This window comes from Rhinoraja longicauda, chromosome 6 (assembly GCF_053455715.1).
Source record: "Rhinoraja longicauda isolate Sanriku21f chromosome 6, sRhiLon1.1, whole genome shotgun sequence".
Lineage (NCBI taxonomy): Eukaryota > Metazoa > Chordata > Chondrichthyes > Rajiformes > Arhynchobatidae > Rhinoraja > Rhinoraja longicauda.
In genome coordinates, this window is record NC_135958.1 from 44,598,736 (window position 1) to 44,624,071 (window position 25,336).

The 25,336-nt window shown below is 48.2% G+C and overlaps 1 protein-coding gene across 4 annotated transcripts in view; it reads right to left on the bottom strand.

Annotated features, from left to right (window-relative positions):
* The window catches only part of gsg1l2b (gsg1-like 2b), an 89,026-nt gene that overhangs the window by 41,707 nt on the left and 21,983 nt on the right, over nucleotides 1-25,336 (bottom strand). For all 4 annotated transcript variants that reach the window (XM_078400920.1, XM_078400919.1, XM_078400922.1 and 1 more), the window contains one exon: nucleotides 1,157-1,309. In XM_078400920.1, the coding sequence (XP_078257046.1) occupies nucleotides 1,157-1,309 (153 nt within the window). The remainder of the gene's footprint in view (nucleotides 1-1,156; nucleotides 1,310-25,336) is intronic.

Consider the following 25,336-nt stretch of genomic DNA (forward strand, 5'->3'; position numbering starts at 1 on the left):
TTTAACATCGACAATGACAAAAAAACACCAAAAAAAACGGAGAGACTGCCGGTGAGCCGCAGCTGCAGAACACAGCCACGCCCCTATGCCAATTAGAAGTAACACAAACAAGTTTGCAGATGACACGAAGCTAGGTGGCAGTGAGAACTGTGAAGAGGATGTTAGGAGGTTGCAGGGTGACCTGGACTGGTTGAGTGAGTGGACAGATGCATGGCAGATGCAGTATAATATAGATAAATGTGAGGTTATCCACTTTGGCGGCAAACTCAAGGATGCAGATTATTATCTCAATGGTGTCAGATTAGGTAAAGGAGAAGTGCAACGAGACCTGGGTGGCCTTGTACACCAGTCACTGAAAGTAAACATGCAGGTACAGCAGACAGTGAAGAAAACTAATGGCATGTTGGCCTTCATAATGAGAGGATAGGAGCAAAGAGGTCATTCTGTAGTTGTACAGGGCCCTGGTGGGACAACATCTAGAGTATTGTGTGTAGTTTTGGTCTCCTAATTTGAGGAAGGATGTCCTTGCTATTGAGGCAGTGCAGCCTAGGTTCACGTGGTTAATCCCTGGGATGGCGGTACTGTCATATGTGGAAAGATTGGAAAGACTGGGCTTGTATTCACGAGTTTAGATGGATGAGAGGGGATCTTATAGAGACGTATAAAATTATAAAAAGACTGGACAAGCTAGAAGCAGGAAGAATGTTCCCAATGTTGGGGGAGTCCAGAACCAGGGGCCACAGTCTAAGAATAAAGGGGAGGCCATTTAAAACTGAGGTTGTTTATTTATTCGTGTTCACACAGCTGTTTGCCAATAGCGAGCAAATTTTAGTGCCACGTGGTTGGCCTCTGCAAGATCCTTTACAGTGCGTGTGTCATGCAGCATGTCACAGCTCAGGAGATGTTCCATAGTCTGGAGGCCCCGTCCACACTCGCAGTCTGCCACATCTTCAGTCTATCCTCACTTCAGCATGTTCGATTTGCTCCTCCTCATGCCTATCTGCTGTCTGTTGAGACTGCGCCAGGTTATCCACAGTTGGTTGGAACCTAGTGGCAGTTTCTCAGAGGGATCGTTTGCCATGTGAATGTCTTACGGAGATTTTACTGAACCTTTGTTGACGAAGGAATGAACACAGAATAATCAAATAACAATTACCTGATAGAACTGTAAAGATAGCAGCAAAGGCATTCAGCTTTAATCCATCAATCACATTTGTGTAGTGGCAGATCTCTATACACATCAGGCTGAGACCAACGACCAGCAAGAGAATATAAAGGATTTCAGCCACAATGGACAACCAGAGGACACCTGGAGAAACAGATCAATGGAAACAATAAATCTACTTGTAATGCAAGGAACCATCAGATTAACAGATTGGCAAGTATGATGTTGTGGGAATCACAGAGACATGGCTACAAGAGGACCAGGGCTGGGAACTGAATATTCAGGGTTTCACAACATATAGAAAAGGCAGATAGGTGGGCAGAGGGGGTGGGGTCGCTCTGTTGATAAGGAATGATATTCACTCCCTTGCAAGGAGTGATATAGAATCAGGAGATGTATAATCAGTATGGATAGAAATGAGGAATTGTAAGGGTAAAAAGACCCTAATGGGGGTTATCTACAGGCCCCCAAACAGTAGCCTCGACATAGGGTGCAAGTTGAATCAAGAGCTAAAATTGGCATATCGCAAATGTAATGCTCCAGTGGTTATGGGAGATTTCAACATGCAGGTAGACTGGGAAAATCAGGTTGGTAATGGATCCCAGGAATGAGAGTTTGTGGAATGCCTCCGAGATGGATTCTTAGAACAGCTTGTACTGGAACCTATCAGGGAGAAGGCAATTCTGGACTTAGTGTTGTGTAATGAACCTGATCTGATAAGGGGACTCGAGGTAAAAGAGCCATTAGGAGGCAGTGATCACAATATGATAAGTTTTACTCTACAAATTGAGAGGGAGCAGGGAAAATCGGAAGTGTCAGTATTACAGTATAGCAAAGGGAATTACAGAGGCATGAGGCAGGAGCTGGCCAAAATTGACTGGAAGGAGGCCCTAGCAGGGAAGACTGTGGAACAGCAATGGCAGGTATTCCTGGGAATAATGCAGAAGTTGCAGGATCAATTCATCCCAAAGAGGAGGGAAGATTCTAAGGGGAATAAGAGGCAAGGACAGCATAAAAATAAAAGAGAAGACGTACAACATAGCAAAGAAGAGTGGGAAGCCAGAGAATTGGGAGTCTTTTAAAGAGCAACAGAAGATAACTAAAAAGGCAATAAGGGGAGAAATGATGATGTACGAGGGTAAGCTAGCCAATAATATAAAGGAGCTTTTTTAGGTATGTGAAGAGGAAAAAAATAGTTAAGGCAAATGAGGGTCCCTTGAAGACAGCAGCAGGGGAATTTATTATTTCATATTTTTTTCATATTTCAGATACAGCGCGGAAACAGGCCTTTTCGGCCCACCAAGTCCGCGCCGCCCAGCGATCCCCGCACATTAACACTATCCTACACACACTAGGGACAATTTTTACATTTACCCAGTCAATTAACCTACATACCTGTACGTCTTTGGGGAACAAGGAAATGGCAGACGAGTTGAACTGGTACTTTGGATCTGTCTTCACTAAGGAAGATACAAACAATCTCCCAGATGCTCTAGTGGCCAGAGATCCTAGGGTGACGGAGGAACTGAAGGAAATCCACATTAGGCAGGAAATGGTGTTGGGTAGACTGATGGGACTGAAGGCTGATAAATCCCCAGGGCCTGATGGTCGGCATCCCAGGGTACTTAAGGAGGTGGCTCTAGAAATTGTGGACGCATTGGTGATCATTTTCCAATGTTCTATAGATTCAGGATCAGTTCCTGTGGATTGGAGGGTAGCTAATGTTATCCCACTTTTTAAGAAAGGAGGGAGAGAGAAAACGGGAAATTATAGACCAGTTAGTCTTACATCAGTGGTGGGGAAGATGCTGGAGTCAATTATAAAAGACAAAATTGCGGAGCATTTGGACAGTAGTAACAGGATCGTTCCAAGTCAGCATGGATTTACGAAGGGGAAATCAGGCTTGACAAATCTTCTGGAATTTTTTGATGATGTAACTAGGAAAATTGACAGGGGAGAGCCGGTGGATGTGGTGTACCTTGACTTTCAGAAAGCCTTTGACAAGGTCCCACATAGGAGATTAGTGGGCAAAATTAGAGCACATGGTATTGGGGGTAGGGTACTGACATGGATAGAAAATTGGTTGACAGACAGAAAGCAAAGAGTGGGGATAAATTGGTCCCTTTCAGAATGGCAGGCAGTGACTAGTGGGGTACCACAAGGCTCGGTGCTGGGACCGCAACTATTTACAATATACATTAATGACTTGGATGAAGGGATTAAAAGTACCATTAGCAAATTTGCAGATGATACAAAGCTGGGTGGTAGTGTGAACTGTGAGGAAGATGCTATGAGGTTGCAGGGTGACTTGGACAGGTTGTGTGAGTGGGCGGATGCATGGCAGATGCAGTTTAATGTGGATAAGTGTGAGGTTATCCACATTGGTGGTAATAATAGGAAGGCAGATTATTATCTGAATGGTGCCAAGTTAGGAAAAGGGGATGTTAAATGAGATCTGGGTGTCCAAGTGCATCAGTCACTGAAAGGAAGCATGCAGGTACAGCAGGCAGTGAAGAAAGCCAATGGAACGTTGGCCTGCTTAACAAGAGGAGTTGAGTATAGGAGCAAAGAGGTCCTTCTGCAGTTGTACAGGGCCCTAGTGAGACCGCACCTAGAGTACTGTGTGCAGTTTTGGTCTCCATCTTGGAGGAAGGATATTCTTGCTATTGAGGGCGTGCAGCGTAGGTTTACTAGGTTAATTCCCGGAATGGCGGGACTGTCGTATGTTGAAAGACTGGAGCGACTAGGCTTGTATACACTGGAATTTAGAAGGATGAGAGGGGATCTTATCGAAACATATAAGATTATTAAGTGGTTGGACATGTTAGAGGCAGGAAACATGTTCCCAATGTTGGGGAACCAGGGGCCACAGTTTAAGAATAAGGGGTAGGCCATTTAGAACGGAGATGAGGAAAAATTGCGGAGTCAGAGAGTTGTGACTCTGTGGAATTCTCTGCCTCAGAAGGCAGTGGAGGCCAATTCTGAATGCATTCAAGAGAGAGCTAGATAGAGCTGTTAAGGACAGCGGAGTCAGGGGGTATGGGGAGAAGGCAGGAATGGGGTACTGATTGAGAATGATCAGCCATGATCACATTGAATGGCGGTGCTGGCTCGAAGGGCCGAATGGCCTACTCCTGCACCTATTGTCTATTGTCTAACAGCAACTGTTAACTAGGAGTGATTTGAACGACTGATCAAAAGAACAAACTTTCCTGATTTGTGATTTATGATTGCAAAGCATTCTTCCAATAGCAAAGTTATTAAATTCACGGGCGAAGTACTAGTGCAATTTGAAGAGAAGTGAATTGTTTCTGTCTCCATGAATGAGGCCTGATCTGCTGATTATATCTTGCATGTTCTGGGAGTATTGTGAGATTGTTGACCTTGGGTGAGATGCCCTTGCATTAACTATAACAGCGTAAGCTGTTGTCCTACATAATGATTATTCTGCTGAGGAACCGTCAAATCATACAGCAACATACAGTTCATTGCCTTTGAGAAGAGGCAGAAGAAACATCAGTGAGGACAAATAACTTAAAATAATAGAAAAGACTCAATATTCCTTTTCATTTGTTTTACACTGGAATTACATGTCACTCTAACATTGTTTTTAAAAACTCCCAGCAAAAATATTACCATCTTCAGTTGCACGGTGCCCTGTAACAACACAGGGCAAGAACAGTTTTCTTGTATAATCTTACACTTTAGTTTAGTTTATTTATTGTTATGTGTACCAAGGTACAGTGAAAAGCTTTTGTTACGTGCTAACCAGTCAGCAGAAAGACAAAACAAGATTATAATCAAACTATATACAGTGTACAGATACATGATAAGGAAAGAACATTTAGTGCAAGGTAAAGCCAGCAAAGTCCGATCAAGAATAGTCTGAGGTTCATCAAAGAGATAGATAGTAGTTCAGCAGACTGTAAAAATAAATGCAAAGGCGATAATATTGCAAGGATTAGCGAGATACTAGAGGGTTGGGAGGGGACAGAAGGGGACTAAAAAGGCAATAAGGGGAGAAAAGGTAAAATATGAAGGATAGTTACCAATAATATAAGGGAAGACACCAAAAGTTTCTTCAGATTTATAAAGAGTAATAGAGAGGCACGAGTGGACATTGGACTGCTGGAAAATGATGCTGCATTAGAGTCAGGAGAAAATTGCAAATGTTACTCCGTTGTTCACGAAGGTAATGAAGTAAAAGAGGGAAACTAAAGGCCAGTTAGCCTGACTTCAGTGGTTATTAGATACCATAGTCCATTATAAAGGATGAGGTTTCTGAGTACTTAGAAGCACATGATAAAATAGGTTGAAGTCAGCATAGTTTTGTGATGGGGAGATCTTGCCTGACGAATCTGTTGGAATTTCTTTTGGAAGTTAATAGCAGGACAGACAAAGGAGAGTCAGTGGATGTTGTTTACTGGGACTTTCAGAAAGCCTTTGATAAGCTGCTGCACCTGAGGCTGGTAAAGAAGATGAGAGCCTATGGTATCAAAATGCAAATACTAGCATGGATAGCAGATTGGCAGGATGGCAGAAGGCAAAGAGTGGCAGTAAAGGGAGTCTTTTCTGGTTGGCTGCCAGTGACGAGCAGAATTCCACAGGGGTCGGTGCTATGCCTGCGTTGTGTATCAATGATTTGGATGCGGGAATTGAAGGCTTTGTGGCCAAGTTTGTAGATGATATGAAAATAGGTGGAGCGGCAGGTAGTGTAGAGAAAGCAGGGACTCTGCAGAAGGACTAGGACAGGTTTGGAGAGTGGGCAGAGAAGTGGCAGATGGAATACAGTGCAGCCATGTTAACATATGATGAGTGCTTGACAGCACTGGGCCTGTACTCGCTGTAGTTTAGAAGGATGAGGGGGGAACTGGATAGAGTGAATGTGGAGAGTATATTTCCACTAGTGGGAGAGTCTAGAACCAGAGGGCATAGCCTGAATTAAAAGACTTACCTTTAGAAAGATCAGGAAGAATTTTGTTACTAAAAATTTTGTTTAAAAAAAATCTCCCTGGGTTCCACCTAATGTTAAAAAAGGGTCCGAAATAACTTGCAATGCAAATATGTTGGTTTTATCATAGCTTTAAAATCATTATTACGCCAAAATATTTTGTGTCAAAAATATTAACTAAGGTTGAAATACCTCTGAAATTACTTTTGATTTTTAGTTCAATCTTTTTGGCACACTTGTACATGCATCTAGGAGAGAGGGAATGGGTGACGTTTTGGGTCTCGACCCGAGACGTCACCCATTCCCTCTCTCCTGGATGCTGCCTGACCTGCTGAGTTACTCTAGCATTTTGTGATACTATGGCGAGTCCGGAAACTTGTTGGTTGTAGAAGAAGTTTATTGCAGCCGCAATATTCGAATACAGAGTTAAACAACAAGGTAAAGGACAACCATCAAAAACTTACTGTCTTCTTCGAAGACTTCGCCGAACTACTTATTTCGGGCGCCAAACGCGCACATGACATCGCTGGCCAATCAGCGATGTCGCTCCCTGGACCAATCCCCATGGTCGCGTTCACACGTGACCTCGCTGGCCAATCCGAGGGTTCGACGACCTGGACCATTCTCTATGGTCGCTACATGACCCCCCCCAGAACCCGAGGTGCGGAACCTAGCAGGGAGCCGGATTTCGCGACCATAACGAGTACGGAGAGGGACAGCCTGAACCACAGGAGCCGGGGGTTCCGGACTTGGCGGAACAGCCGGAACGGAAGGTCCTGGAGAAACTACCGGAACGGGGGGTCCTGGAGGAACTGCCGGAACGGGGGGTCCTGGAGGAACTGTCGGAACGGGGGGTCCTGGACTGAGCGGAACTAACGGAGGTCGGCCTCTCCTAGGGGTTTGACCGACCAGGACTGGTTGATCCGGATCCAAATGCGCAGGTTTAAGCCGGGACACCGAGACGAGCTCACTCTTGCCGCACATGTCTAAAGTGAAGGTAGCCGTTCCCTTACGTAAAACCCAGAACGGCCCTTGATAGACCCTCTGCAACGGGGCGCGATGGGAATCTTTTCGCTGAAAAACGAACTCACAGTCATTCAGGGAAGGCGGTTCATGTACCATGGGACACCCATGACGTGAAGTCGGAACTGGAGCCAGGGAGCCCACCCGTTCCCGGAGAGATGCTAACACTGATGGGACTGTAGGCAGCTGGTCTGAAGGGTCCGGAAACAGATCTCTGGGTACTCGAAGTGTCGAGCCATATACTAGCTCTGCGGACGACGCACCGAGATCTAGCTTAGGAGCAGTCCGGATGCCCAAAAGAACCCAAGGGAGCTGGTCCACCCAGTCCGGGCCTTCAAGCCTTGCACTGAGGGACGCCTTAAGTTGGCGGTGGAACCTTTCTACGAGTCCATTTGCCTGGGGGTGATATGCAGTAGTGGGTTGTAACTTGGACCCGTACAGTTCTGCAAGCGCGGCCCAGAGGGACGAAGTGAATTGTGGGCCTCTGTCAGTGGTAATAACTGCCGGGACCCCGAAACGAGCTACCCAATGAAGGGCCAAAGTCCTAGCACAAGACGCTGACGAAATATCAGACAATGGGAAAGCCTCTGGCCACCGGGTGAACCGATCCACCACCGTGAGGAGGTGGGTGTAGCCCCTGGAGGAAGGCAAAGGACCGACCAAATCCACGTGGATGTGGAAAAAACGAACAGCCGGGACCTCGAAATCCTGTACGGGGGGCTGGACATGGCGCTGGACTTTAGCGGTCTGACAGGGAACGCAGGCACGCGCCCAACCCGCTACCTGTTTCCGTAGGCCATGCCAGACAAACCGAGCTGCTACCAAAGCAGAGGTGGAGCGGATGGACGGGTGCGCCAGCCCATGAATGGCATCGAAAACCCGGCGCTGAAGGGAGGGCGGTACTACCGGCCTGGGACGGGGAAGAGAAACATCGCACCAGACTTTTGTGCCTTCTGACCCACAAGCTACCTGGGCCAACTTCAATCCCGAAGTGGTGGACTGGTATGCCGAAGCGGTATCCGCTAGAAGCTGTGCCTCCGCAAGCTCTTGGGGATCCACTTCGCAGTCCACCGCCGAAATAGGGGGAAAAGCAGGTCTAGACAGGGCGTCAGCAACGGCATTAAGCTTACCCGCGACATGACGGACATCGGTGTTGAATTCGGAGATAGCAGTCAGGTGCCGCTGCTGGCGGGCCGACCATGGGTCAGACAATTTGACAAAAGCAAATGTTAATGGTTTATGGTCCGTAAAGGCCACAAATGGGCGGCCCTCAAGGAAGTACCTGAAATGACGAACAGCTAAATAGAGGGCCAAAAGCTCTCGGTCAAATGCGCTATACTTCAGCTCAGCCGAATTTAGTTGCCGGCTGAAAAACGCCAAAGGCTGCCAACGGCCACCGACCTGCTGCTCCAGAACCCCGCCCACCGCCACGTTAGAGGCGTCAACCGTCAGGGCAGTGGGGGCGGAGGGGCTCGGGTGGACCAACATGGTGGCGTCTGCCAAGGCTGCCTTAGCTGCTGTAAAAGCCGACTCTGCGGTCGGGGACCATATCAACTCTACCGGATTCCCTGCAAGGCATTGGAAAAGCGGGCGCAGGACTCGCGCGGCTGCCGGGACGAACCTATGGTAGAAATTAACCATGCCTACGAACTCCTGTAGCCCTTTTACTGTGGTGGGCCTAGGAAATGCCCGGATAGCCTCCACTTTTTCGGGCAAGGGGGAGGCGCCGGCAGGGGTAATTCTGTGCCCTAGAAAATCAAGAGCAGGAAGGCCGAATTGACATTTGGAGGGTTGGATTATGAGCCCGTGGTCTTGGAGCCGCTGGAAAACGGTCCGCAAGTGGGCCTGGTGTTCCTGTACTGAGGTGCTGGCAACCAGGATGTCGTCTAAATAAATAAACAAAAAGGGTAAACCCCGGCCCACGCGGTCCATCAGTCGTTGGAAAGCCTGTGCCGCGTTCTTTAAACCGAAAGGCATACGCAACCATTCAAACAACCCGAACGGAGTAATCGTTGCAGTTTTCTGTATGTCCTCCAGTCGCACCGGGATCTGGTGGTATCCTCGCACCAAATCGATTTTGGAGAACACCACCGCTCCTTCCAGCCCAGATGAAAAGTCCTGTAGGTGCGGTATGGGGTAGCGATCAGCCGTGGTGACAGCATTGAGACTCCGATAATCGCCACATGGTCTCCACCCCCCAGATGCCTTGGAGACCAAATGTAACGGCGAGGCCCATGGGCTGTCAGACTGACGAACAATTCCCATTTCCTCCATCTTCCTGAACTCTGCCCGTGCCACCACCAGTTTGTCTGGCTGTAGCCTCCTGGCCCGAGCGAAAACAGGAGGGCCTTCGTTGCGGATGTGATGGACCACGCCGTGCTTGGCCGAAGACGTGTCGAAACGTTGAATGAGCAGCTCTGGAAACTCCGCCAGAATCTCAGCATACGAGTCGGGGGCCGCGACGACAGCCTGGACAGTAGGGCTGGGCGAGGAGGCGGTTGTCGGAGCGACGTGCTCATCTTCGGCGGAGGGTCGGAGGTCGTTACCGCGGACATCAGGGACCAGTGAAAAAGCCCAGAGAAAATCTGCTCCCAAGATCGCTTGTTTGACGTCGGCTATGATGAATGGCCATTCGTACGTGCCGCCTACCGACCTCGAAACCAGATCGGGTAAGACAGGTCCCACCCTCATCGCGGTTAATGGCAGCCCAATTCGCACTTTCGGTATACGGAAGATGTCCCACAAGGGACATCTTCCGTATACCGAAAGTGCGAATTGGGCTGTCATTAACCGCGATGAGGGTGGGACCTGTCTTACCCGATCTGGTTTCGAGGTCGGTCGGCGGCACTATACTGACGATGGCTCCCGTGTCCACCAAAAATTCTGTGTCCGTGAATCGATCATGGACATAGAGGCGCCGGTTCTGGCCAATCGTAACTGCCCCTATGTACGATCGGCCGAGGCATTTCCCGCGAAGGTACAAGGTGAGCGGCAGTTGCGGGATTCGCTACACCATCGTAGGTGATAATAGCACCAGCCGCGCTTGTGCGGATCTTTTTGGCGGGCTTTCGGAGAATTGGCGGGAGACGTGGCGCCATCTTGCCATCGCTGTGGCGTGGTCACTGATGTCGAGACCTTGTTGATCGAACCGCTTGCCTGGTCCTTTGCCTTGTTTTTAGCCGCTATGAGCGCGTCCGCTTTCGCTGCATATGCTTCGGGGTCCTTAAAAGAACAATCCGTGAGCAGCAGTCGGACATCCTCAGGAAGCTTCTCGCGGAATGCCTGTTCGAACATAGGGCAATCCGTATGCTCACCGGCTAGCATCATCATTTCGGACATGAGGACGGAAGGCAGTCGGTCTCCAAGATCCGGTAGGTGCAGAAGTCTTGCCGCACCACCATGCTTATTAAACCCGAAGATTCGCAGTAATACTTTCTTCAGGGCCTCGTACTTGCTTTCCGCAGGTGGATCAACGATGAACCGCATCACGCGCGTGGTCGTCTCCGATGATAGAGCGCTGACGAGGTAGTAATACCTCGTGGAGTCGTCCGATATCTTCTTTATATGAAATTGAGCTTCGGTGTGTATAAACCAAGATTGCGGTGCGTGCGTCCAAAACCACGGAAGGTGAACGCTTACCGCGCTTGACTCCGGTGTGCCCGGCGCGGCCATCGCCAACGAGGCGTCGGATCCCTGCATAGTCGGTGATCGTCCAGATCACGTCGGGGTCACCAATATGGCGAGTCCGGAAACTTGTTGGTTGTAGAAGAAGTTTATTGCAGCCGCAATATTCGAATACAGAGTTAAACAACAAGGTAAAGGACAACCATCAAAAACTTACTGTCTTCTTCGAAGACTTCGCCGAACTACTTATTTCGGGCGCCAAACGCGCACATGACATCGCTGGCCAATCAGCGATGTCGCTCCCTGGACCAATCCCCATGGTCGCGTTCACACGTGACCTCGCTGGCCAATCCGAGGGTTCGACGACCTGGACCATTCTCTATGGTCGCTACAATACCTTCGATTTGTACCAGCATCTGCAGTTTTTTTCCTACACATCTTGTACATGCATCGGAATTACATGTATAAAGGCATATAAACATGATTATATAAGTGTGAAAATATTTGTACTTTAGGAAATGTATTGAACATGCTGTCCTGCACAGCAAACCTTTCAATTGGGAAACTTTCTCAGCTATTTATCAACAGGTTTAAAAAGGACATAATCAGAATGATATTTTAATTATATCAAATAATTATGATGTGCTATTAAATAACCATTAAGAGAAATATCCAGCAGTGTTGTGGAAGATGATAGTCCTTCAATTGCCCATGGCTGTAATGCTACATAGTTTTGATGCATTTTGTTGAAGGAAAAAAAAAGCTGAGTGTGTGTACATATAAGTATGTTCATGTGTGTTCAATCAGACTAACATAAATCAGTTAAAACACTTTTTGGAAGTTAAAATACAGAATGTTATGGCGAGTCCGAAACTTGCTAGTTGTAGACGAAGTTTATTGCAGCCGCAATACACGAATACAGAATCAAAACAACAAGTTACAGGACAACCAATATAAACTTACTGTCTTCCTTGAAGACTTCGCCGAACTGGCTAAATCGGGCGCCAAACACGCACCTGACATCGCTGGCCAATCAGCGATGTCGTTTGCTGGACCAATCCTCATGGTCGCGTTCCCACGTGACCTCGCTGGCCAATCCGAGGGTTCGACGACCTGGACCATTCTCTATGGTCGCTACATGACCCCCCCCCAGAACCCGAGGTGCGGAACCTAGCAGGGAGCCGGATTTCGCGACCATAACGAGTACGGAGAGGGACAGCCTGAACCACAGGAGCCGGAGGTTCTGGACTTGGTGGAACAGCCGGAACGGGAGGTTCTGGAGGAACTACCGGAACAGGGGGTCCTGGAGGAACTGCCGAAACGGGGGGTCCTAGGGGAACTGCCGAAACTGGAGGTCCCGGAGGAACTGCCGGAATGGGGGTTTGTGGACTGGGCGGAACTAACGGAGGTCGGCCTCTTCTAGGGGTTTGACCGACCAGGACTGGTTGATCTGGGTCCAAATGGGCAGGTTTGAGCCGGGACACCGAGACGAGTTCACTCTTGCCGCCCATGTCTAAGGTGAAAGTAGCCGTTCCCTTACGTAAAACCCGAAACGGCCCTTGATAGACCCTCTGCAACGGGGCGCGATGGGCATCTTTACGCAAAAAAACAAACTCACAGTCCTTCAGGGAAGACGGTTCATGTACCATGGGACACCCATGACGTGAAGTCGGCACTGGAGCCAGGGAGCCCACCCGTTCCCGGAGAGCTGCTAACGCTGATGGGACTGTAGGGAGCAGGGCTGAAGTGTCCGGAAACAGATCTCCAGGTACTCGAAGGGTCGAGCCATATACCAGCTCTGCGGACGACGCACCGAGATCTGGCTTAGGAGCCGTCCGGATGCCCAACAGAACCCAAGGGAGTTGGTCTACCCAGTCTGGGCCTTCAAGCCTTGCACAGAGGGACGCCTTAAGTTGGCGGTGGAACCTTTCTACGAGTCCATTAGCCTGGGGGTGATATGCAGTTGTGGGTTGTAATTTGGACCCGTACAGTTCCGCCAGCGCGGCCCAGAGGGACGAAGTGAACTGTGGTCCTCTGTCAGTTGTAATAACTGCCGGGACCCCGAAACGAGCTACCCAGTGAAGGGCCAAAGTCCTAGCACAAGACGCTGACGAGATATCACACAATGGGAAAGCCTCTGGCCACCGGGTGAACCGATCCACCACCGTGAGGAGGTGGGTGTAGCCCCGGGAGGAAGGCAAAGGCCCGACCAAATCCACGTGGATGTGGAAAAAACGAAAAGCCGGGACTTCGAAATCCTGTACGGGGGGCTGGACGTGGCGCTGGACCTTAGCGGTCTGACAGGGCACGCAGGAACGTGCCCATCCCGCTACCTGTTTCCGCAGGCCATGCCAGACAAACCTCGCTGCCACCAAGGCAGAGGTGGAGCGGATGGACGGGTGTGCCAGCCCATGAATGGCATCGAAAACCCGGCGCTGAAGGGAGGGCGGTACTACCGGCCTGGGGCGAGGAAGAGAAACATCGCACCAGACTTTCGTGCCCTCCGACCCACAAGCTACCTGGGCCAACTTCAATCCCGAAGTGGTGGACTGGTACGTCGAAACGGTATCCGCCAGGAGCTGTGCCTCCGCGAGCTCCTGGGGATCCACCTCGCAGTCCACCGCCGAAATAGGGGGAAAAGCAGGTCTAGACAGGGCGTCAGCAACGGCATTCAGCTTACCCGCGATATGACGGACATCTGTGGTAAATTCTGAGATAGCAGTCAGGTGCCGCTGCTGGCGGGCCGACCATGGGTCAGACAATTTCAAAAAAGCAAATGTTAATGGCTTGTGGTCCGTAAATGCCACAAATGGGCGGCCCTCGAGGAAATACCTGAAATGACGGACAGCTAAATGGAGAGCTAGAAGCTCTCGGTCAAATGCGCTATATTTCAGCTCGGCCGAATTTAGTTGCCGGCTGAAAAACGCTAAAGGCTGCCAACGGCCACCAACCTGCTGCTCCAGAACCCCGCCCACCGCCACGTCAGAGGCGTCAACCGTCAGGGCCGTGGGGGCGGAGGGGCTCGGATGGACCAGCATGGTGGCGTCTGCCAAGGCTGCCTTAGCTGCCGTAAAAGCCGACTCTGCGGTCGGGGACCACAACAACTCTACCGGATTACCTGCAAGGCATTGGAAAAGTGGGCGCAGGACTCGCGCCGCTGCCGGAACGAATCTATGGTAGAAATTAACCATGCCTACGAACTCCTGCAGCCCTTTTACTGTGGTAGGCCTGGGGAAAGCCCGGATAGCCTCCACCTTCTCTGGCAAAGGGACAGCGCCGGCAGGGGTAATTCTGTGTCCTAGAAAATCGAGAGCAGGCAGGCCGAATTGACATTTGGAGGGTTGAATAATGAGCCCGTGGTCTTGGAGCCGCTGGAACACGGTCCGCAAATGGGCCTGGTGTTCTTGCACTGAGGGGCTGGCTATCAGGATGTCGTCTAAATAAATAAACACAAAGGGTAAACCCCTGCCCACGCGGTCCATCAGTCGCTGGAAAGCCTGTGCCGCGTTCTTTAAACCGAAAGGCATATGCAACCATTCAAACAACCCGAACGGAGTAATAGTTGCAGTTTTTTGTATGTCCTCCGGTCGCACCGGAATCTGATGGTATCCTCGCACCAAATCGATTTTGGAAAACACCACCGCTCCTTCCAGTCCAGATGAAAAGTCCTGTAGGTGCGGTATGGGGTAGCGATCAGCCGTGGTGACAGCATTGAGACGCCGATAATCGCCACATGGCCTCCACCCCCCAGATGCCTTGGAGACCATGTGTAACGGCGAGGCCCACGGGCTGTCAGACTGACGAACAATTCCCATTTCCTCCATCTTCCTGAACTCCGCCCGTGCCACCACCAGTTTGTCTGGCGGTAGTCTCCTGGCCCGAGCGAAAACGGGAGGGCCTTCAGTGCGGATGTGATGGACCACACCGTGCTTAGCTGAAGGTGCGTCAAAACGTTGGACGAGCAGCTCTGGGAACTCTGCCAGAATCGCAGCATACGAGTCGGGGGCCGCGACGACGGCCTGGACAGTAGGGCTGGGCGAGGAGGCGATTGCCGGAGCGACGTGCTCGTCTTCAGCAGCGGGTCGGAGGTCGTTACCGCGGACATCAGGAACCAGTGAAAAAGCCCAGAGAAAATCTGCGCCCAGGATCGCTTGTTTGACGTCGGCTATGATGAATGGCCATTCGTACGTGCGGAGGCCTAAAGCAAGGGACATCTTCCATGTGCCGAAAGTGCGAATTGGGCTGCCGTTAACCGCGATGAGGGTGGGACCTGTCTTACCCGATCTGGTTTCGAGGTCGGTCGGCGGCACTATGCTGACGATGGCTCCGGTGTCTACCAAAAATTCTGTGTCCGTGAATCGATCATGGACATAGAGGCGCCGGTTCTGGCCAATCGTAACTGCCCCTATGTACGATCAGCCGAGGCATTTCCCGCGAAGGTACAAGGCAAACGACAGTTGCGGGATTCGTTACCCCATCGTAGGTGATAATAGCACCAGCCGCGCTTGTGCGGATCTTTTTGGCGGGCTTTCGGGGAATTGGCGGGAGACGTGGCGCCATCTTTCCGTCGCTGTGGCGTGGTCACCGATGTCGAGACTTTGTTGATGGAATCACTTGCCTTGTTTTTTCCCGCTATGAGCGCGTCCGCTTTCGCTGCATATGCTTCGGGGTCCTTAAAAGAACAATCCGTAAGCAGCAGTCGGACATCCTCGGGAAGTTTCTCACGGAATGCCTGTTCAAACATCGGGCAATCCGTATGCTCACCGGCTAGCACCATCATTTCAGCCATGCGGACGGAAGGCAGTTGGTCTCCAAGCTCCGGTAGGTGCAGAAGTTTTGCCGCACCACCATGCTTATTTAACCCGAAGGTTCGCAGTAATGCCTTCTTCATGGTTTCGTATTTGTCTTCCGCAGGTGAATTTATGATAAACCGCATCATGCGCTTGGTTGTGTCCGGCGATAGAGCGCTGACGAGGTAGAAGTACTTCGTGGAATCGTCCGACACCTTCTTTATGTGGAATTGAGCCTCGGCGTGGATAAAATAACGGAAGATGAACGCCTGCCACGCTTGACTCCGGTGTGCCCTGCTCGGTCATCGTCAACGAGGCGTCGGGTTCCTGCTCAGTTGGTGATCGTCCAGATCACGTTCGGGGTCACCAATATGGCGAGTCCGAAACTTGCTAGTTGTAGACGAAGTTTATTGCAGCCGCAATACACGAATACAGAATCAAAACAACAAGTTACAGGACAACCAATATAAACTTACTGTCTTCCTTGAAGACTTCGCCGAACTGGCTAAATCGGGCGCCAAACGCGCACCTGACATCGCTGGCCAATCAGCGATGTCGTTTGCTGGACCAATCCTCATGGTCGCGTTCCCACGTGACCTCGCTGGCCAATCCGAGGGTTCGACGACCTGGACCATTCTCTATGGTCGCTACACTGTAATAGATCCATTCATTGAAATGAATTGTTGAGCAGGTTAGGTAAAAGTCATTTAATCGTATACAGAAATATATGAGACAATAGAGCTGCTTGCACAAACTGTACACTGATGATGAAGGTGCTTTTTTCCTGTTGTCTGGTGAATTATGGCAGAATATCTGAATGTCACCTTTATAATTTCAATGAAGAATGGCTGATGAGTGAGGCTTTCTATTGATAGTACTCATCTCAAAGCCAGTCTTTTTGCAACAATGTACAAGTGAAATACGAGATGCAGTTCTTCCAATTTCCATTGGGCCTCACTCTGACAGTGGAGGAGGCCCAGGACAGAAAGGTCAGTATGGAAATAAAGTGTTCAGCAATCAGACAAGTCAATGGCCATTGTGTTTTCTGCAACAACTAAGGAATCTAATTCCACTCATCTGCTTGATCCTTATAAATTATTCTTTTAAGCAATTACCCAATTTGCAATTTGAAAATATACCTAGATTCTGAATAAATTTGCAAGAGGCTGTATAAATTAATTTTCCTAACCTCTTCAATTATTTTGTGCTTCATAGGCAACAAGATGTCACTGGAAGTATCACACATGTCTCACAGCTCCATACCTGACCTGACCTCCAGTGCTGTCTGTTTGCACATTCTCCCTGTGACCACGTCCTCCCTTCAGACTGGACTGGAACCAGTGATGGAAATGGGTTTCAGCTGACCAGTTGAAATGGGTTATTTGGGAGCATTTTGGAAAAGCACGCTGTGATGCTTCAAGATCTAGTGCAGAGAGAGCAAAGTACGAGGGGCAGAAAAAAGTATTAGAGTCATCAGCTTTCGTAAATAATTTGGGCTTGTTGATGGACAGTTTGCTAGAGTTGTCTGAACTGTCACTTGAACTGCAGAACTGAAATTGTACACTTAGTAAAGCACATGAGGAAATTAAACAAACTATCAAGGTTCTTGAATGTCAAATAGAGAAGCCAGGAAAATTTTATACTCAAGTGGAGAAAGCAACAAGCCAGATAATATTTAATGGAATAAATTTGAGAGCTGGTAAAGCACCTACTATACATAGACAACAGTTTTTGAGGAGTTTGGTCAATAATATAAAATCCAGGCTGCATGAATCTACAACAGCTTCCAATGATAAATGTAAAAAGTTAATTAACAAGTCAAAATATTTAGATATTAACAATATTCCAGAAGATTCACTTTTTACCTTTGGGGATAACGATGTAGAAGAAATGGCAGAACAATTTGGCTTAAATGGTTGGCTTTGTGTCAGAGCCTTCAGAGAATTCAAGGAATCTAAAGGGAAGATAGTTTCTGCAGATTTTCAGCAGCTGGTAACGGCTGTAAATACAATTCCGGTATCAACAGCAGAATGTGAAAGGAGCTTCAGTGGCATGAATTTCTGCATGTCACCACAACATGCAAGACTTCAAATTGATCATCTCTCAACTCTTCTATTTATTAAGTTGGTGGGACCTCCTCTGTCAAAATTCAACCCCGAAGAATATATGAGGACATGGCTTCTTAGTGGGAGAAGGCGTGCTGAAGAAACGGCATGCAGAAAGAAAGAGGAGGTGACAGAAAAAAATTGAGATTATATACCATTATGGAACATTTTGTAATGTAAACAGAGGGAGAAAGAGATGCCAGAAAGCAGCTATGACATATAATACACAATAAACTATATTATAAATACACAATAAACAAGTTATGCATTCTTGTACTCTTACATGGGTATGACCGCACATAAAAAAATCCCCCCCCCTTCCTTCTCAACCTCACAGACCTTAGAGTACCCCTGGTTCCTAAAACCCATTTCCATCACTGTTGGGAATGATGTTACATGTGGCTCCACTGTCCACCTGGAATTTTACTTCCTTCCCTTTTAGTATCATGGTCGCAAAGATTTTCTTTGGGAATTGAGTCTCCTCAACCCTGTGCACACTTTCTGCTTTTACTGCTTCAGGTTGCAGTTCCATTGTGTGAATTTCATCATCCTCTTGACTGTCATCATACTCATCACTGGAACTCTCCACTTCCACCACTGCATGCACAGGTTTTTCCCTTTCTTTTCTTTCTTCTGCTGCCCCTGCTTTTCCATGCATTGTGAGACAAAATGATCTTTCTGATGGTGAAGAAGGCGTTTGGTATGCTTGCCTTTATAAATCAGAGCATCGAGTATAGAAGTTGGGATGTAATGTTAAAATTGTACAGGGCATTGGTGAGGCCGAATCTGGAGTATGGTGTGCAGTTCTGGTCGCCAAATTATAGGAAGGATGTCGACAAAATGGAGAGGGTACAGAGGAGATTTACTAGAATGTTGCCTGGGTTTCAGCACTTAGGCTACAGAGAGAGGTTGAACAGGTTGGGTCTTTATTCTTTGGAGCGTAGAAGGTTGAGGGGGGACTTGATAGAGGTTTTTAAAATTTTGAGAGGGACGGACAGAGTTGACGTGGGTAGGTTTTTCCCTTTGAGAGTGGGGAAGATTCCAACAAGGGGACATAGCTTCAGAATTGAGGGACAAAGGTTTAGGGGTAACATGAGGGGGAACTTCTTTACTCAGAGGGTGGTGGCTGTATGGAATGGGCTTCCGGTGGAAGTGCTGGAGGCTGGCTCGATTTTATTATTTAAGAGTAAATTGGATAGGTATATGGATAGGAGGGGATTAGAGGGTTATGGTCTGAGTGCAGGTAGATGAGACTAGGTCAGTGAGAATGGTCGGCGTGGACTGGTAGGGCCGGACAGGCCTGTTTCCATGCTGTAGTTGTTATATGGTTATATGGTTATATGATGGCATTTGAAACACTCCCTGCCACATGCCAGACATTTCTCCCTCTTTCTCTCATGTTTGTATCCACAGTATTTGCACTCTATGGTTGGCTGGTATCGTTTCCCCTCATGTCTCACTGCACAGACATCTTGTTGCTGGTCCCCTACCAGGACATCAACTCTGGCCTTGGCCAGCACCGAGGCCTGGCATGCCTTCACACACTTTTCTAAGTCAAGTGAGGTTTCTCGGAGAAGTCTTTCCCGCAGCATGTCATCCCTTTGCCACATATTATTCTATCACGTATCTGTGAATCCTTCACCTCTCTGAAACCGCAATGAGCTGCCAAGAGCTTCAGTTCTATTAAAAACGAATCAAAAGTCTCCCCTCTCTCTTGGCTTCTCATAAAGAATCTATAGCTGTCGATGGTCTTGTTCCTCATGGGGTGACAATGCTGTTCGAAAGCATCGAGAGCCTGCACTAGCGTAACTTCTTGTACGTTGCCCTCCGGCCTCCGTGTCTCGAGCGTTTGATAGAGCTCTCTCCCTTGCGGTCCAACTAGGTACATGAGCAGTTTCCTCATTGTCTTGTCATCTTGTCTTGTCTTGTCTTCCATGCTCAAATCAACATAGAGCTCAAACTCCTCCTTCCATTGTTTCCACTCCATTGGCAGGTCCCTTGCCTCAAAATTCATTTAGCTGATCCATGTTCCTGATAAATCCGCCCCTTTATCGATGGAAACAATGTAGGCCACACAGTAGTCTCTCGGTAGTAATTACTCACAAACATCGTCCGCTGTCGTCCTCTCAACTAATCCTGAAACAGGCCTCGATCTGACACCATGTTTTGTTAGTGTGTTTCCTTTCTGTAACCTGTTCCATTACAGCTACACAACTAATTAACAGAGGCTTTATACTCGAGTCTTGGGTTCAGCCATTTTAATTCAGGATCTCCTTGGCTACTGCCTCATGGGAAATATATTCCCGGTACTGCGCCACAGAGCGCGCTATTCCCATAACAGTCAACACCTAATTGAAGGTATCATGTTTGAATGCACGTAGCATAAGGAACAAGCAACATCACTGGAGAGAAGGAATAGGTGACGATTCGGGTCGAGACCCTTCTTCAGACTGATGTCAGGGGGGACGGGACAAAGAAAGGATATAGCTAGAGACAGGAAGACAGTGGAAGAACTGGGAAGAGGAAGGGGAAGAGAGGGACAGCGGAGCTATCTAAAGTTAGAGAAGTCAATGTTCATACCGCTGGGCTGTAAGCTGCCCAAGCGAAATATGAGGTGCTGTTCCTCCAATTTGCGGTGGGCCTCACTATGACACTGGAGGAGGCCCATGACAGAAAGGTCGGACTGGGAGTGGGAGGGGGAATTGAAGTGCTGAGCCACTGGGAGATCAGGTTGGTTAAGGCAAACGGAGCAAAGGTGTTGAGCGAAACGATCGCTAACACTATCACAGATCTCACCAATTCCGGCGCTCTGCCTCCAACCTTATCGTTCCCCAGCCCCGCACAAAATCCACAAACGGAACTGTCCTGGCAGACCCATTGTTTCTGCCTGTTCATGTCCCACTGAATTAATTTCCACCTACCTCGACTCCATCCTATCCCCCCTGGTCAAATCCCTCCCCACCTATGTCCAAGACACCTCACATGCTATCCGTCTCATCAATAACTCCCGGTTTCCAGGCCCCCACTCCCTCATCTTTACCATGGATGTCCAGTCACTACACTTCCATCCCCCACAAGGATGGTCTTGAAGCCCTCCATTTCTTCCTCGACCGTAGAACCAGCCAATCTCCATCTACTAACACTCTCCTCCGCCTAGCAGAGCTGGTTCTTACCCTCAACAACTCCTCCTTTGACTCCTCCCACTTCCTCCAAACTCGAGGCATAGCTATGGGCACTCGCATGGGCCCCAGCTATGCCTGCCTCTTTGTCGGGTACGTCGAACAATCCCTGTTCCGGACCTACACCGGCCCCATCCCCGAACTCTACCTACTCTACATTGACGACTGCATTGGTGCTACCTCTTGTACTCACTGACTTCATATATTTCACCACTAATTTCCATCCTGCTCTTAAATATACTTGGACTATCTCCGACATCTCCCTACCATTTCTGGATCTCACCATCTCCATCACAGGAGACAGACTAGCGGAGTCATGCATTTTGCTTATAAGAATAACGGCGTAGGTTATTTTCTAAATGGAGAGAGAATCCAGAAATTGGAGGTGTAAAGGAACTTGGGAGTGCTGGTGCAGGATTCCCCAAAAGTTAATTTGCAGGTCGAATGGGTGGTAAGGAAGGCAAATTCAATGCTGGCATTTATATCAAGAGGATTGGAATACAAAAACAGGGATGTAATGCTGAGGCTCTATAAGGCGCTGGTCAGGCCGCATTTGGAATATTGTGAGCAAATTTAGGCCCATATCTGAAGAAGGATGTGCTGGCTCTGGAGTGGGTCCAGAGGAGGTTTACAATAATGATTTCAGGAATGAGTGGGTTAGCCTATGATGAGCATTTGACAGCATCGGGCCTGTACTCACTGGTGTTTAGAATGTTGAGGGGGGACCTCATTGAAACTTACAGAATAATGCAAGGCATGAATAGTGGTTGTGGAAAGGATGTGGAAAGGAGAGGGTAGTTAATCTGTGGAACTCATTGCCACAGAGGGCTGTGGGGACCAATTCAGTGGATATTTTTAAGGCCGAGATTGAAAAATTCTTGATTAGAATGGGTGTCAAGGGTTATGGGGAGAAGGCAGGAAAATGGGATTAAGGTGCAGAGATCAGCCATGATTGAATGGTGGAGTCGACTCAATGGGCCAAATGGCAAAATTCTACTCCTATAACTTGTAAACTAAAGAGAGATTTCTTAGTTTAGCGATTTCAAGATTTCAAGATCAAGATCAATTTATTGTCACATGTACCAATTAAGGTACAGTGAATTTGAGTTACCATACAGCCATACTAAGTGAAAAGCAACAAGACACACAAACACATAAAAGTTAACGTAAACATCCACCACAGCGGATTCCACATTCCTCACTGTGATGGAAGATAATAAAGTTCAAGCATCTTCCTTTTTGTTCTCCCGCAGTCGGGTCAGTCAAACCATCCGCAGTCGGGGCGATCAAAGCCCCTGCAGCCAACGTTCCGAAGCCCTTACATCGGGATGATCGAAACTCTCTGCGGCATGGAGCTCCCGAGTTGGCCTCTTCTTACCAGGGACCGTGGACTTCACGATGTTAAAGTAGGTTCAACCTGTGGCTGGAGCTCTCCACAGTCAATCCCCGGCAAAGGGATCGCAAGTTCTGCGATGTTAAAGTCCGCGCCACGCCCGCGGCATGAAGCGCGGGCCGGTCTGCAGGCAAGGCCGCCGACGCCTCGATGTTAGGCCACATTGGGGACAGAGATATGATACGGAGAAAATATCGCCTCTCCGTCGAGGTAAGGGATTGAAAAAAAAGTTTCCCCCAATTCCCCCCCCCCCCAACATAAAACAAACCAAGTAACACTAAAACATACGTTTAAGACATATTTAAAATAACAAAAACAGAAGAAAGGACAGACGGGCGAGGTAGACATTGCTGGTGGTGTTCTAGTTTAGTTTAGTTTAGAAATACAGCACAGAAACAGGCCCTTGGGATCACCGAGTTCATGTTGACCATCGGTCACCTGTTCACACTAGTTTAATATTATCTCGCTTTCTCATCCAGTACCTGCACACTAGGAGCAATTTACAGAGGGCCAATTTACAGAGGGCCAATTTACAGAGGGCCAATTTACAGAGGGCCAATTTACAGAGGGCCAATTTACAGAGGGCCAATTTACAGAGGGCCAATTTACAGAGGGCCAATTTACAGAGGGCCAATTTACAGAGGGCCAATTTACAGAGGGCCAATTTACAGAGGGCCAATTTACAGAGGGCCAATTTACAGAGGGCCAATTTACAGAGGGCCAATTTACAGAGGGCCAATTTACAGAGGGCCAATTAACCTACATGTCTTTGGAGTGAGGAAACCTGAACACCTGGGGGAAACCAATGTGAGAACGTCCAAAACTCCACACAGACAGTGCCCTAGGTCAGGATTGAAACCGAATCTCTGGTGCTGGGAGTATTGTGCCGCACACTCATATCATATTATATCATATTAAGATTCTATTTATCCAAAGTCATTGCTGTGAGATTATTGCGGGAACTTGGTTTTTGACACTCAGTGAAAATCAAAAAATAGCAAATGCTGGAGATCTGAAACAACAGCAGAAAATGCTGATAACACTCAATGAGTCAGATCATGGCTATGGAAAAGAGAAGGCATTCATGTTTGAAGGCAAAGACTGTTTGTCAGAAGTGGAAGGAGAGAAAATGGGTTGGTTTTAAAGTTCAGAGAGGATGAGAACCTTCCAGCCTCAAGATGTCCAAATGTCCTTTCTCATCCTCTTTGCAAGTTAAAGCCATCCTTTTCTCTTTCCCAGTTCAGTCAAAGAGCCACTGATGTAAAACGTTCACCCCATTTCTCTCTCCAAAGATACTGCCTGCCCTGCTGTGTGCTTCCAGCATTTTCAGTGCTTATACTTGGTTTTGAACAGGTTTCCCAAAACCAGCTCTGTTGAGAAACTGAAATAAAGTTAAAAACTCCATGAACTACACAGTCAGTGTCAATTCACTGTCTATGTTAATTCAGCTCTTCAGCATAGACGACATCAATCCACTCCTTCAGATCAAGGTCCTGTCATAAAACGTATTTTCTTGAGGAACCTTGGACAAACATGGTCCTTGATCATGATACTTAAATAAAAAACATGTATAACATTGGGTGAAGAAGGTGTACACACACACACATGCACTCTACAATGTTGTCTCCAAATGTGGACAGCATTAGACATTCTGGCTTGTTTTATTCAGATTCCTACATTTTAATTTGTCAAACAATTGCAAGCATGATTTTGTTTGCTGACTGCACATAAATGAATTTTCATTTTTGTCATGTTTCTTGAGATTGTCCAGTTAGGTAGAACAAGCCTGGTCAGTACTTGGAAGGGGATCCAATGCAGCAGAAACATTGCCTGAAGAATCAATGATCCAATATACCAGGAGCTGAAAACTGTCATGTCCAGCTTCTCCCCTACAGCCATTCGGCTATTAAACACAACCTCAAATCTCTGAACAAGATAAACTATTATTGCACTATTGTACTTTGTTTTCTGTGTGTACGTATGTGAGTGACTATATATATATAAACACACACATACACCGATCAGCCAAAACATTATGACCACTGACAGGCGAAGTGAATAACATTGATTATCTTGTTACAATGGCACCTGTCAAGGGGTGGGATATATTAGGCAGCAAGTGCACAGTTAGTTGTTGAAGTTGATGTCATGAGCAGGAGAAATGGGCAGGAGTTAAGACCTGAGCAACTTTGACAAGGCCCAAATTGTTGTGGCCAGACGACTGGGTCAGAGCATCTCTGAAACGGCAAGGCTTGTGGGGTGCTCCCAGTCAGCAGTGGTGAGTACCTACCGACAGTGGTACGAGGAGGGACAAACCACAACCCGCGACATGGTGTTGGGTGCCCAAGGCTCATCGATGCGCGAAGGCAATGAAGGCTATCCTGTCTGGTCCGAACCCACTGTGGGAAGACGGTGGAGGTAGTGTGATGCTCTGGGCAATGTGCTGCTGGGAAACCCTGGGTCCGGCCATTCATGTGGACGTCAATTTGACACGTGTCACCTACATCGTTGCAGACCAGGTACACCCCTTCATGGCCATGGTATTCCCTGATGGCAGTGGCCTCTTTCAGCAGGATTAATGAACCCTGCCACACTACACACATTGTTCGGGAATGGTTTGAAGAACATTATGAAGTGTTCACGGTGTTGCCCTGGCCTTTAAATTCTCTAGATCTCATTCCGATTGAGCATCTGTGGGATGTGCTGGATCGACAAGTCCAACCATGGCGGCTCCACCTCGCAACTCACAGGACTTGGAGGATCTGCTGTTAATATTTTGGTGCCAGATACCACAGGACACCTTCAGGGGTCTTGTAGAGTCCATGCCTCAGCGGGTCGGCCCTGTTTTGGCAGCACACGGAGGATCAACAGCATATTAGACAGGTGGCCATAATGTTTTGGCTGATCTTGTATATATATATATATATATACACATTTATTGTGGCGGCTCCCAAAGGTTAGGCTACTGATCGAACCCCTTGGAACTGTGATGGACAGGTCCTTGGATGGCCCAGACTAAGCGGTTTCCTACAGGGGTTTTGGCTACGGGGTTTCCTACAGGGGTTTTAGTCTTCAGTCTCCCACTGAAGCGAACGGCAGTGGTTTT